Source organism: Triticum dicoccoides, chromosome 3B (genome assembly GCF_002162155.2).
Source record: "Triticum dicoccoides isolate Atlit2015 ecotype Zavitan chromosome 3B, WEW_v2.0, whole genome shotgun sequence".
Taxonomy (NCBI): Eukaryota; Viridiplantae; Streptophyta; class Magnoliopsida; order Poales; family Poaceae; genus Triticum; species Triticum dicoccoides.
In genome coordinates this window covers 162,171,306-162,184,952 of record NC_041385.1, presented here as the reverse complement: position 1 = coordinate 162,184,952, position 13,647 = coordinate 162,171,306, and the positions used below count along the sequence as shown (strand labels likewise).

General features: G+C 41.0%; 1 protein-coding gene across 1 annotated transcript in view; it reads left to right on the top strand.

The window, feature by feature from the left end:
* The first annotated feature begins 12,185 nt into the window (after positions 1–12,185).
* Positions 12,186–13,647, top strand: part of LOC119279431 — a 2,713-nt gene continuing 1,251 nt past the window's right edge. The window contains exons 1-3 of the mRNA XM_037560666.1: positions 12,186–12,426; positions 13,365–13,420; positions 13,504–13,633. Of these exons, the coding sequence (XP_037416563.1) occupies positions 12,358–12,426; positions 13,365–13,420; positions 13,504–13,633 (255 nt within the window). The 5' untranslated portion in view covers positions 12,186–12,357. The remainder of the gene's footprint in view (positions 12,427–13,364; positions 13,421–13,503; positions 13,634–13,647) is intronic.

Genomic DNA, 13,647 nt, shown 5'->3' with positions numbered 1-13,647 from the left:
GTCGCGGGAGGGGGAAGGGGGAGGGGGGTTTCAATCTTCGTGGTCCAATAAAGTTTTATATGCCACTCCATCCATTCACTATTATAAGAATGTTCTAACTTTTTCCTGAATTGGATGTATATAGACGTGTTTTGATGTGTTTGTCCATTTGTATGTAGTCCATATTGAAATATCCAAAACGTACATATTCACAAATTTTCATGCAAAAAATATATGATAAAATTATACTTCAAATAAATTTGTCCCATGTGAAATGGAGACGCTAGAATAACCTATCTCCCTAGCCCCTAGGGCTCATTATGCACACAAGTTGAAGGGCATATCCTCACGTTTTCCAGTTTAGGAAACAAATGATAAGAAAGAATTAGCTTAAAATGTGATAATATTTCTTTTCTTCCCTTATCTGGTAAGGGGAGTGTCCGGCCTCTGCATCAAGCGCTGCACATATTCATTTTGTTAAACGTGGTACAAGTTCAAGTCACTGGGTACCAATTAAAAATAGAAATAAAACACAAGCACAATAGACCGAAAACGAGATTATATAGCTCAACCATAGAATATCTAGTCTCCCCAGCCATATTAGTTGAACAAACCCGTGCAACCATTTGCACCCAAATGCCATAAGCGCATGCGTGCCCACGTGCTATAGTGATGACCGTGTACGAATTGATGGCGTGGATATAAATATAACTTACAAAATTTAGGAGTGGATGATCTGGTAAAAACACACTCATTCAGGCAAATATCGAAATGTCCAAAGAACGACACAAACTCCCTCACGGATTTGGCCGTTCAGGCCATGATGAATGCCACCTAACCATTTTTCAAACAGATTTGGTATGCTCCTTGGTGGTGCTTGTTGAGTATCGTGATTATTTAGAAAATATGGAATAGATTAGGATTTGTTTTAGCTTGTCTTGTACTCCAAGACGGTCATATACTTCTATATATACGTCCACGAGGTTCAAGCAATAAATCAACAATTCCACCAATTCGCTCTATATTATCCTTTAAAGTGCTAAATTACAGGTAACATGAATTGTGCGCCAAATCAAGGTGGTGAACGGGCATGACATGAATAAATGATGAATTATTTCCTTTTGATCCCCAAAACATATTTTTGCTACCATGCAAATTTACGTTTTGCAAGATTATCTTTGGTAAGAACTACCTTCGTCTGTAAAAAGCAAATGAAAATTTAATCACAGAAGGAATTTCAGTTTTCCAAATATGCTTCCCGCGGAAAATAGGCCCAAAATTTGTAAGCTTTGCATACATGGACTTCAATCTCCAATGGAATGTGCCAGACATTTGAGTTAGATTTATCAACATCAACCTACTAACTAAATGGATCCACTTAGTCCATTTACCACTAAGTAAAGCCCTATGGAACTGAGTGTACAAAGGCTTGGCCCAAAGGCCACTGAGGCCATCTTTATGAGCACGAGATTGTAAAGGATCGAGTATTGTAGAGTTAATGGAGTGTCACCCAATCAGACATCTTCATAAAAGCTCGTCAATTGGAAAGGAAGAATTGATCTTCATCAAGCCCTTCCAAAATGATGAATCAGTAGGCTTTATCTCTACTTGGGATGACGTTTTGGAGCATTTGTTATGCAACAACTCTTGACAAACACCTTCCTCATTAAGCAATTTATACAACCAATTGAATAGTAAACATTTACTTCTAATTTTGAGGTACGCAAACGGAAGGGACCCCACGTCACAATGTGATAATATTTCTTAGCCTTGTAAAACAACAATCATAATAATAATTAATATCAAAGTTGTGTCATGTGAAATGATACCATGGCATTATGCATGTCTAATTGTACTCTAGCATCACTCGAAAGGGAATAGAGTTATTCCGTTCTTATCTATTCAATATTAGTAATTGATACGTCTCCAATGTATCTACTTTTCCAAATATTTTTGCCCTTGTTTTGGACTCTAACTTGCATGATTTGAATGAAACTAACCCGGAATGACGCTGTTTTCAGCAGAATTGTCATGGTGTTATTTTTGTGCAGAAATAAAAGTTCTCGGAATGACCTGAAACTTCACGGAGTCACGTTTTAGAATTAATAAAAAATATTGGCGAAAAAATCAACAGAAGGGGGCCCACACCCTAGCCATGAGGTCGCCCCCCAGGGCGCGCCCCCTGCCTCGTGGGCCCCCTGGACCTCCACCGACCTCAACTCCAACTCCATATATTCACGTTCGGGAAGAAAAAATCAAAAAGAAGGATTTATCGCGTTTTACGATACGGAGCCTCCGCCAAGCCCTGTTCTTCTGCGGAAGGGCTGATCTGGAGTCCGTTCGGGGCTCCGGAGAGGGGAATCTGTCATCATCAACCATCCTCCATCACCAATTTCATGATGCTCACTGTCGTGCGTAAGTAATTCCATCGTAGGCTTGCTGGATGGTGATGGGTTGGATGAGATCTACCATGTAATCGAGTTAGTTTTGTTAGAGTTTGATCCCTAGTATCCATTATGTTCTAAGATTGATGTTGTTATGACTTTGCCATGCTTAATGATTGTCACTAGGGCCTGAGTGCCATGATTTCAGATCTCAACCTATTATGTTTTCATGAATATATGCGTGTTCTTGATCCTATCTTGCAAGTTATAGTCACCTACTACGTGTTATGATCCGGCAAACTCTGGAGTGACAATAGTCGGGACACTTCCCGGTGATGACCGTAGTTTGAGGAGTTCATGTATTCACTAAGTGCTAATGCTTTGGTCCGGTACTCTATTAAAAGGAGGCCTTAATATCCCTCAGTTTCCAATAGGACCCCGCTGCCATGGGAGGGTAGGACGAAAGATGACATGCAAGTTCTTTTCCATAAGCATGTATGACTATATTCGGAATACATGCCTACATTACATTGATGAACTGGAGCTAGTTCTGTGTCACCCTATGTTATAACTGTTGCATGATGAATTACATCCGACATAATTAATCATCATTGATCCATTGCCTACGAGCTTTTCACATATTGATCTTTGCTAAGTTATTTCTTCGTTGCCACTGTTACGTTTACTACAAAACTGCTACTTTTACTTTTGCCATCGTTACTGTTACTTCCATATTACTTTGCTACTAAATACTTTGTTGTAGATATTAAGTCTTTCAGGTGTGGTTGAATTGATAACTCAGTTACTAACACTTGAGAATATTCTTTGGCTCCCCTTATGTCGAATCAATAAATTTGGGTTGAATACTCTACCCTCGAAAATTGTTGCGATCCACTATACTTGTGGGTTATCAAGACCTTTTTCTGGCGTTGTTGCCGGGGAGCATAGATTTATTCTCTGAGTCACTTGGGATTTATATCTATTGATCACTATGAGGAATTTGAAAGATCAAAGAATCAAGATTTTTCCCTCAACTACGAGGGGAGGTAAGGAACTGCCATCTAGCTCCATACTTGATTCACCTTCTGTTTTGAGTAAACTTGCGACACCTATATCTGCTATTGATTATGATATGTCGCATGTTATTGATGATGCCACTTCTACTATGGATGCTGCTTATGACGATACTACTTCTCTACTTGATAATAATGTGCCATTAGGTGAATTTCATGATGAACAACTTGCTAGGGTTAGAGAGAATAAAATTACTGAAACTGATGATATTAATGAAAGTGATGATGAAGATTCTCCCCCTAGATATGAATTGCCTGTTGTACCTAAGGGTTATTTTATGGATGAAGAAACTGCCGGAGACTTTCTTGCTTGCAATGATAGATATGATCTTAAGAAACTGTTAGCTAAGTTGAAAGAAAAGTCTTTAAATGCTAAAATGAAATATGACCCTACGTTTGCTACTTCACCTATCTAAGTTACTGATAAGGATTATAAATTCTCTGTCAATCCCGAGTTAATTACTTTGGTTGAATCTGATCCTTTCCATGGTTATGAATCTGAAACTGTTGTGGCACATCTTACTAAACTCAATGATATAGACACCCTTTCACTCATGAGGAAAAATTTCGCTATTATTATATTCTTAAATTGTTTCCTTTCTCATTAAAGGGTGATGCTAAGATATGGTTTAATTCGCTTGCTCCTGGTTGTGTGCGTAGTCCCTAGGATATGATTTATTACTTCTCTGCAAAATATTTTCCCGCTCATAAGAAACAAGCTGCCTTAAGGGAAATATTTAATTTTGTGCAAATTGAAGAAGAGAGTCTCCCACAAGCTTGGGGGGGGGGCTTCCAATTACTTAATGTTTTGCCTGATCATACTCTTAAGAAAAAATGAAATACTTGATATCTTTTATAATGGACTAACCGATGCTTCCACAGACTACCTGGATAGTTGTGCTGGTTGTGTTTTTAGGGAAAGAACTGTTGAGCAAGCTGAATTGCTATTGAATAATATATTGAGTAATGATAATGATTGGACACTTCCTGAACCAACTCCTAATCTAACTCCGAAGAAAAGGGGTATTCTATTTCTTGGTCCTGAAGATATGCAAGAGGCAAAGAAATCTATGAAAGAAAAAGGTATTAAAGCTGAAGATGTTAAGAATTTACCACCTATTGAAGAAATACATGGTCTTGATAACCCGACACAGGTAGTAAAGGTAAATTCTCTCTACAGATTTGATGAAAGTGATATTCCTCGTAATAAGTCTGCTAGTCAATGCTTGTATGAGTTTGACAATTTTATTGTTAAACAAGAAAACTTCAATGCTTATGTTGGTAGACAATTGAAACGTAATGCTTATATGGTTGAAAACTTGAGTCATTATATGTCTAGAGTTAAAGGTGACCTTAAGCTTATTAGTAAACATGCATCCATGGTTACCACTCAAGTAGAACAAATACTTAAAGCACAAGATGATTTGCTTCATGAGTTGAATAATAAAGAACAATGACAATGTTGTTAGAGTTATGACTAGAGGTGGTAAAATGACCCAGGAACCTTTGTATCATGAGGGCCATCCTAAGAGAATTGAGCAAGATTCTCAGAGAATTAATATTGATGCACCTAGTCCTTCTTAGAAAAAGAAAAAGAAAAATGATAGGACTTTGCATGCTTCTAGTGAATCTATTATAGACACACCTGAGAATCCCAATGATATTTCTATTTATGATACTGAAACACAATCTGTTAATGAACATGAACCTAGTGATAATATTAATAATGATGTTCATGTTGATGCTCAACCTAGTAATAATAATGATGTAGAGATTGAACCTGTTGTTGATCTTGATAACCCACAATCACAGAATCAACGTTATGATAAGAGAGACTTCATTGCTAGGAAGCACGGTAAAGAAAGAGAATCATGGGTTCAGAAACCCATGCCTTTTCCTCCTAAGTCATCCAAGAAAAAGGATGATGAGGATTTTGAGTGCTTTGCTGAAATTATTAGACCTATCTTTTTGCGTATGCGTTTGACTGATATGCTTAAAATGAATACCTATGGTAAGTATATGAAAGATATTATTACAAATAAAAGAAAGATACTGGAAGATGAAATTTCCACCATGCTTGCTAGTTATACTTTTAAGGGTGAAATACCAAAAAAACTAGGAGACCCAGGAGTACCAACTATACCGTGCTCCATTAAAGAAACTATGTTAAAACTGCTTTATGTGATCTTGGAGCCGGTGTTAGTGTTATGCCTTTCTCTTTGTATCGTAGACTTGATTTGAATAAGTTGACACCTACTGAAATCTCTTTGCAAATGGCCGATAAATCAACTGCTATACCCATCGGTATTTGTGAGGATGTCCCTGTTGTGGTTGCAAACATTACTATTTTAACGGACTTTGTTATTCTTGATATTCCGAGGACGACAATATGTTGATCAACCTTGGTAGACCTTTTCTGAATACTGCAGGGGCTGTTATTAATTGCAACAAAGGAAATGTCACTTTTCATGTTAATGGTAACGAGCATACGATACACTTTCCGAAGAAACAACCTCAAGTTCATAGTATTAATTCTATTGGAAAAATTTCAACTATCACTATTGGAGGTTTTGAATTCCCTCTTCCTACTGTCAAAAAGAAATATCATATTCTTATTATTAGGAACATGCACATCCCCCCCTTTCTTTTCTTTCGCCAGAGGGAAAGGGAAGCGAGAGAGAGGGAGAAGGAAAGAGGGGGGCCGGCCCCCTTAGTCCAATTCGGTTTGGGAAGGGGAGGGTGCGCCCCTCCCTTGTGGCCTCTCTCCTCTCCTCCAATAAGGCCCAATAGGCCCATTACTTCTCCCGGGGGGTTCCGGTATCCCGGTACTCCGGAAAAATGCCCGAACCACTCGGAACCATTCCGATGTCCAAATGCAACCTTCTAATATATGAGTCTTTATGTCTCGACCATTTCGAGACTCCTCGTCACGTCCGTGATCTCATCCGGGACTCTGAACAAACTTCGGTCATCAAATCACATAACTCATAGTACAAATCGTTATCGAACGTTAAGCGTGCGGACCCTACGAGTTCGAGGACTATGTAGACATGATCGAGACATATCTCTGATCAATAACCAATAGCGGAACCTGGATGCTCATATTGGCTCCTACATATTCTACGAAGATCTTTATCGGTCAAACCGCATAACAACATACGTTGTTCCCTTTGTCATCGGTATGTTACTTGCCCGAGATTCGATCGTCGGTATCATCATACCTAGTTCAATCTCGTTACCGGCAAGTCTCTTTACTCGTTTCGTAATACTTCATCCCGCAACTAACTCATTAGTCACATTGCTTGCAAGGCTTGTAGTGATGAGCATTACCGAGAGGGCCCAGAGATACCTCTCTCCGAAACACAGAGTGACAAATCCTAATCTTTGTAACGACCCGGATTTGGTAGAATCCAAGTCTCTGTGCTTACTATGCTATCCCTGGATCATAGCTAGCACACACAGTAACAAAAATGAATATCAGTAAGACATACATCATTCTACTACAACGGTAGATCCAGATATATTTATAAATCATACCTTAGGCACAGCTCAAGTTGGCAGATAATACAGCGGAATTATACGTAGTCACTAAGTTAGGCTCCATCAACGCCACTGGGCTCGTTGAGTGTAGACCATAACCCTATCGTCTCTTAATCTGTCGAGATCTGCATATGACAGGTGCAGATGAGCACGTGGAATGTACTCGCAAGTTGCAAAGGAAAGTATAACAGATTATATATGCAGGGTAAGTATTGGTGGAGGTTTCCTTTGCATAAAGTCAATTTTCTCTTATAGTAAATTTTGTAAACTTCTTTTGAAATAGAAATAGTTTTTTTGTATAAAAGGTAGGAGTGAGACACTTGGATATACGCACCAGTGCTCATTCTCCAAAATAGTTTTAAAATATACATAAGGTTGAAGTGAAACACATTCACTGTACTCATTCCTCAACTTTAACCCTTAAAACAGATTTTTAGAAAAGAGAGGGGAGATTCTTCTTCAGTCCAAGTCTTCAGTTGCTCAAAATTGCCCGTAACCGGGGGCACGGCTAATCGATTAGGTTAAACCCTCTGCAGAGGTCGTACACGTTCCCCACATGACACAACCAACCCTGTTTATCATTACACACTTGGGTGTACGACTAGGAGGAGATTGTGACGAAGCCTTTCCGTAATAGCCCCCTATACCTGACCAAGCCGCCCGCAACTTAGGCACTGAAAGCCCCTCTCTGATGGCGGTCCTGAGGTAAGGGTTTCCCGTTAGTACTAAGCTAAGCCAGAGCCCATAGTAGCATGTGGCTGTACTGGAAGCTACATCAAACTGTACTTGGAAGATCTCATTCCCCTGGATGGCAGTCCCCACCAAAAACCTGTGTGCAAGGCCCCAGTCGGGCACATTCACTGCAAGACCCCGATGAGCGCAATCACTTGTAGACGCTCCTGTCAATACCATTCCGTCCAGGGAGTAGAAGATAAAATAATATATAGTTTTGTTTTTCAATAGTTTTCACAAAACGTTGCCCCAAAAGAGGGCAAGTTTATTTGTTCAAAACTTGTTTGATTTTTAACCCACCCATTTGTGCAAGGGCGGCCAAGCATGGTGGTGATTCCTTATGGCTCTAGATAAAAATAATACTTTGCAAAACTTTTATAAAACATGCATAATATTACATTTAAAGAGATATGCATAATTTAAATAATATAGGTCAGGGCATGATCAAATTGCAACTTGCCTGATTCTTGAAGTTGATATATTCTACTTCGAGTCGTCTCTCCTTCACCTTACGATATATCTAACGATACAAGAAAATAAATTAACACACAACAACTGCAAATGAAGATCCAAATAAAAGATACAAATTCACAATAAATACATTCGTAGGATAATTAGCACGACGTGGCTATGGTTTGAGATAGAATGAAGTTTGGTCTTAAACGAGACATGACATAGTCATATCCTAGGGTTGGATCAAGTGATACTAAGTGAAGATCTTGGTTTTATATAGAAGATGGGTTGTGAGACAAGTTCTTACAACAAAGTATATAATGGGTTTGATTTGAATACTGACTTGGGTCCAATGAAAATGGTAGATAGAGTTGGTGACATAAGGTTTATGTTACAATCTTGATTTATGCCAACCCAACAAACACCTTCGGAGACACCTGTAGAGTATCTTTATAATCACCCTTTTATGTTGTGGCGTTTGGTAGCACACAAAGTGTTCCTTCGGTATTCGAGAGTTGCATAATCTCATAGTCCGAGGAACATGTATAAGTCATGAAGAAAGTAGTAGCAATGAAAATGTAACGATCATGATGCTAAGCTAACAGATGTGTCTTGTCCATCACATCATTCTCCTAATGATGTGATCTCGTTCATCAAATGACAACACATGTCTATGGTTAGGAAACATAACCATCTTTGATTAACGAGCTAGTCAAGTAGATGCATACTAGGGACACTATGTTTTGTCTATGTGTTCACACATGTACTAAGTTTTCGGTCAATACAATTCTAGCATGAATAATAAACATTTATCATGAAATAAGGAAATAAATAATAACTTTATTATTGCCTCTAGGGCATATTTCCTTCAGGAATAGGAGCTCCCGGCTGCTGCTGCTACAAGTACCTAGGAGAAGGCAACGAACGACTCATCTAGTGGATCACGAACGACACGACGGCTACCCCTTCTCCTACCTTTGTCTCTCTTCCTCTTGTCCTACCCCATTTCCAGTAGCTCAAATTGATGCTTGTATCCACTGTATCCCTGAGTGAGCAATAAACACACACACACACAGAGATTACTCACACCTTAAAGAGAAAAAGACTCTTCTATACATTGGTGTCCTGCTTATGACCAAACAAGACATCTTACAACCTCTGCTTTAGGTTCACTAGTTTCGGGTTTGTACAATGCAATGTGCTTAATTAGAAGAGGTGTTTGAAGAAATAAATCAAGATTTTCTTAAGCATCGGTGCTTATTTGTACAGGGCAGACGCTTAATTAGGTGTCTCTTATGTAGAAATAAGCACTGATGCTTGAGAAAACCTGGTTTATTTTTCTAAGCACCTAGCATTGTATAAGGCCTTAGTGACACAAAGAACTCACATGAAGCTGAGTCCAATTAATTATCTTTATTTTCTTTTATTGTCTTTCGTAAGGGAGTATATGTATTTATTTTCTCCCGTCGAATATATAGGCAAACTCACAATTCATCAAAAAGAAATCTTGAGTCCATATTGAATATCGCATATGTTAATTTTTTTATAAACCAACATTTATAAAGTTTGATCTAAGATAAAACTAATACAGTATGCAATGTAAATAAAAATGGAGAAAGTAATAAGGGGCTATTTGGATTGCCACCAACACCGACCCTACCAAAATATTGGCTCTCCCGTGAGAGCTGGAAGCTGTTTGGACTATCATCGAAATTTTGGCTCGCCCACCCCGTTCGGAACGACTCCATGTTATTTTTGCCAACAGATGGGCACGCGGAGGGCGCAGAAATCGGTGCCAAAAAATTGGTGAGCTGTGGTTCCCGTCTTGTGTTAGTTAAACAAACAGTCAACGGATTGATTAAAAAAACAGTCAACGGATTAACCAGATGCGGAAATAAACGGTAGTACGTGTATTTTTTTGACGTGCAATTAGGAAGTGGTTATTTGAATCGGTTACTGCCGTCGACCTTTCACTGCTACCGGTTGTCTTCTAAGCAAACTAATGTTTCAGTTTCCGTAAAGGCAGCCGTGAGCTTCATCTTAGTTCAAAAGTAGTATAAATGTCTCTTTTTGAATATATGGGACGTCCCCGTATATTTACTCTTACATGCGAATTTCGGTCTTTTCTTGATAATTTTGTTTTTCAAATGTTATGATTAACTAAATTCTCATATTAAAATATAATGTTTTATATTTATTTTTTATTGCCTCAACGTTACAACTAAATTAAAATCAAACCAAGCATCGATCAGTCCAAATTGGCAAACCAAGAGCTTGCCGAATTTTTGGGAGGTACAATGGCTACAATCCAAACAATAACAACTTGCCAAATTTTTGGTTATGCCCTTACTTTTTTTTGAGGGCAAAGCCATAGCTTTATAACTTAACTGCTCTTGGGCAAATCCCCCAAGACACAAGCGCCCACATGGGCGGGTACATCAGACTCCCACTCTAGAAAGTGGTTAGGATCACATCCACGGCCAACAATGGCAAGTTCGTGAGCAACAGAGTTTGCGCTACGTCTACAAACTAAAATAGAAAATTTGGGAAACCAAAGCTTCAAGTGGTATTTTATGTCTTCAATGACATCAGCATATGCCGAAGAATCGGCCTTTTGCAATTCCAAAGCATCCGCCACCAGTTGGGAGTCTGTCTCCAACTCCACCCGGACGATACCCAGATCTGCCGCAATGTGCACTGCATGCGCCATAGCTATGATTTCCGCGGCAAAAGCGTCTGTGATATGCTCCTGTCTCCAGCTCGAGCATAGGCCAAATTGCCATCCTTCATTCTAACAGCCACCCCCCAGCCTGAATGGTTCCGACTAGGGACGAGGGATCCGTCCACATTGATTTTGTACTCGGCGTGCATTGGTGGCCTCCATCTGCCAGGAGCTGGTTTGTCCGGCTGCTCCCCGAAGATGTCAAGGAACTCCAGCACACTACTCCTCGTGCGGCGGGGTCACCGTATCTGCAGACCAGCACCTCTCACCCTGCCTCAATTTATTTCGGTTTAACCACCAGAGCCACCAGAAGGTTAGAACATGTAGCCGTTTTTTTACATCGAGGCCCCAAAGAAAATCTAGCACTGCATGCACGGGCCCGATGGGTTCCAGCTTAACTCGTTCTTCCTCCGTCTCCAACATTCTCCAGACCTCCTTCACATTCTTGCATTTGATGAACAGGTGGGCGCCATCCTCATCAGCTCGACCACAAAACAGGCACTTAGTATCGGTGATCCGGATCCCCTTCCTTGCCACATTGGTTCGGAAAGCAAGGGAATCGTGCTTGAGGCGCCAGGTAAACATTTGAATGTTGGGAGGGCACGACAGTTTCCATAGTCTTTTCCAGGAGTCATCACTAGCACTGTCCAGGTTGCCAGCCACATGTGAGCTGCCTCCCAGCCCTCCATCTTGCTTCATACGTTCAAGTTGGACTTGGAGCTTATAGGCGCTCTTAACGGAGTGGATCCCCTTGGTGTCATATTGCCATGCAATGAAGTCCCGGGTACCTTCCCTTAGCGGGATTTGGAAAATGTGCTTGACATCGTCGGGCCAAAAAGTATCATGCACAAGCTGCCCGTCCCAGTTTCCAGTGCTCGGATCAATGAGGTCACACACCTTTTCCAGCAAGTTAGGCCCTCGGGGGGTGATCACCCCCCGCGACCATGGACGTGGCAACCAGGAATCTAACCAAATGTTGACTTGTGTGCCATCCCCGATCCTCCAAATATAGCCCTCCTTGAACAACTGCAAGCCGTGCAATAAACTTCTCCACGAATATGAGATACCATCACGGGGTGTTGCCTCCAGTAGGTTGCCATCTGGGAAATAGCGGACCTGCAAGATACAAGCACATAGCGACTCCGGGCACTGTAACAGGCGCCAAATATGCCCTTACTTTGATCATGCCAAAATTTTGGTTGAGCAAGTTGGGGCCAAACAACCCCTAAAAAAAAACGCTCGAACTCGAGTGGGTTTTCTTTCGGCAAGTGAACTGCGCGCCGTCGTACTGCCCATTGGACCCTCACCCGGGCACGGGCCGCGCCAACAAAACAGGGGAGGCGGGAAAACCGCCCCTCAGCCCCAATCCAATCCCGCGCCACACTCCCCCTTCGTCTTCCCCCGCCGCTCCCCAATTCGAAACCCTAGCCAGGGTTCCAAAGCCTTCCGGATCGGGAGCGGAGGCCACCGGACGATGGCCGACGGCGCGCTGCTCGACCTGCTGCCCCAGATCCACGCCCTCTTCTCCGACCAGCTCCGCGTGGTAACTATCGGACCACCCCCCTCCCCCCCTCCCCTCCCCTCCCCTCCCCTGTCTGATGGCTCAGTCGCCGCTATGACGATTCGCCCGTTCGATCTCGCTCCGTCTTGCTGTCTGCGCGGGGTTTCTCCGGGCGGAGGAGCAGGGGAGACGCGAGTTCTTGGATTCCGCTGGTTGTATTGTTCTTGTTGTCCCGTGCTGGTACGGATGATTTGAGTTAGGGTTGCGAATCGTGTGAGGTGTCCCTTCTGGTGACTTCGATGCCGATAAAATGGTCTAGTGGCTACTTCTGGGTCAACGTATGATTATTTGGGGAGTTTTAGAAAGAAAAGGAAACAGACAAATATTATTTGTGGTGATAAGCCGTGCATTTTATTATCTTTTTATGATTAAAATGTTCCCTTTTCTATCCCTGCACAATTTCTGCATGGATTTAGAAACAAGCCTGGATTCCTTTGATGACTACCTAGGTTAGTGTCTCATTCCACGCCAACGTTTGTATATGTGGATAAATTTCAAAGAAAAGAGACGAAAATATTCTATTGTGTGGTAATTTATGGTGCGTTTGTGCTAGTTAGGTTCATTTTTCTTTTCAACTGATGCACAATTTCTGTATCGATTCTACAAACAAGGCTAGATACTGTTCTCTAGACGACTAGCTAAAATTACTATAGTCCTCTCTGGGTTGTGGGGAGGGTTAACCTCGTTGCTGTGCTCAGTTTACAACTGGCAAAATTATTTCAGCATGAGTTCATTCAGATTTCAGGGTGATTAAACAACAGTGTGCCACTCAAGCTCCAGACGATTATTCATTCTTTTGTCTTCTCACTTAAGATTTTTTTCACGTACTCCCTCTGTAAAGAAATATAAGAGCGTTTAGACCACTATTGTTGCCTTGTTCAGTCCGTCCTGATTGTTTACAACATGGCTACTTCTAACAGATTTCGTACAAATGGTTAAGCCGGAATTTTTCTGTGTCATCAAATGACGCCAAGAGGTGACAATTCACTTTCTCTTGTTATTTCCACTGCATAACTATAGCATCATTATTGCATCTGACTAGTCTCTACTGCTGTCCAGGTTGCTTCAGGAGTTTGTCAACAAACACGGGACTGATCATGAAGTTATTTACAGTGTGTCTGGGTGGTTAAAGAACAATCCCCAAAATTATTGTGTACAACTCACTTCAAGCTCTAAACTTGAAGGTAATGCGGGAAATCTTTT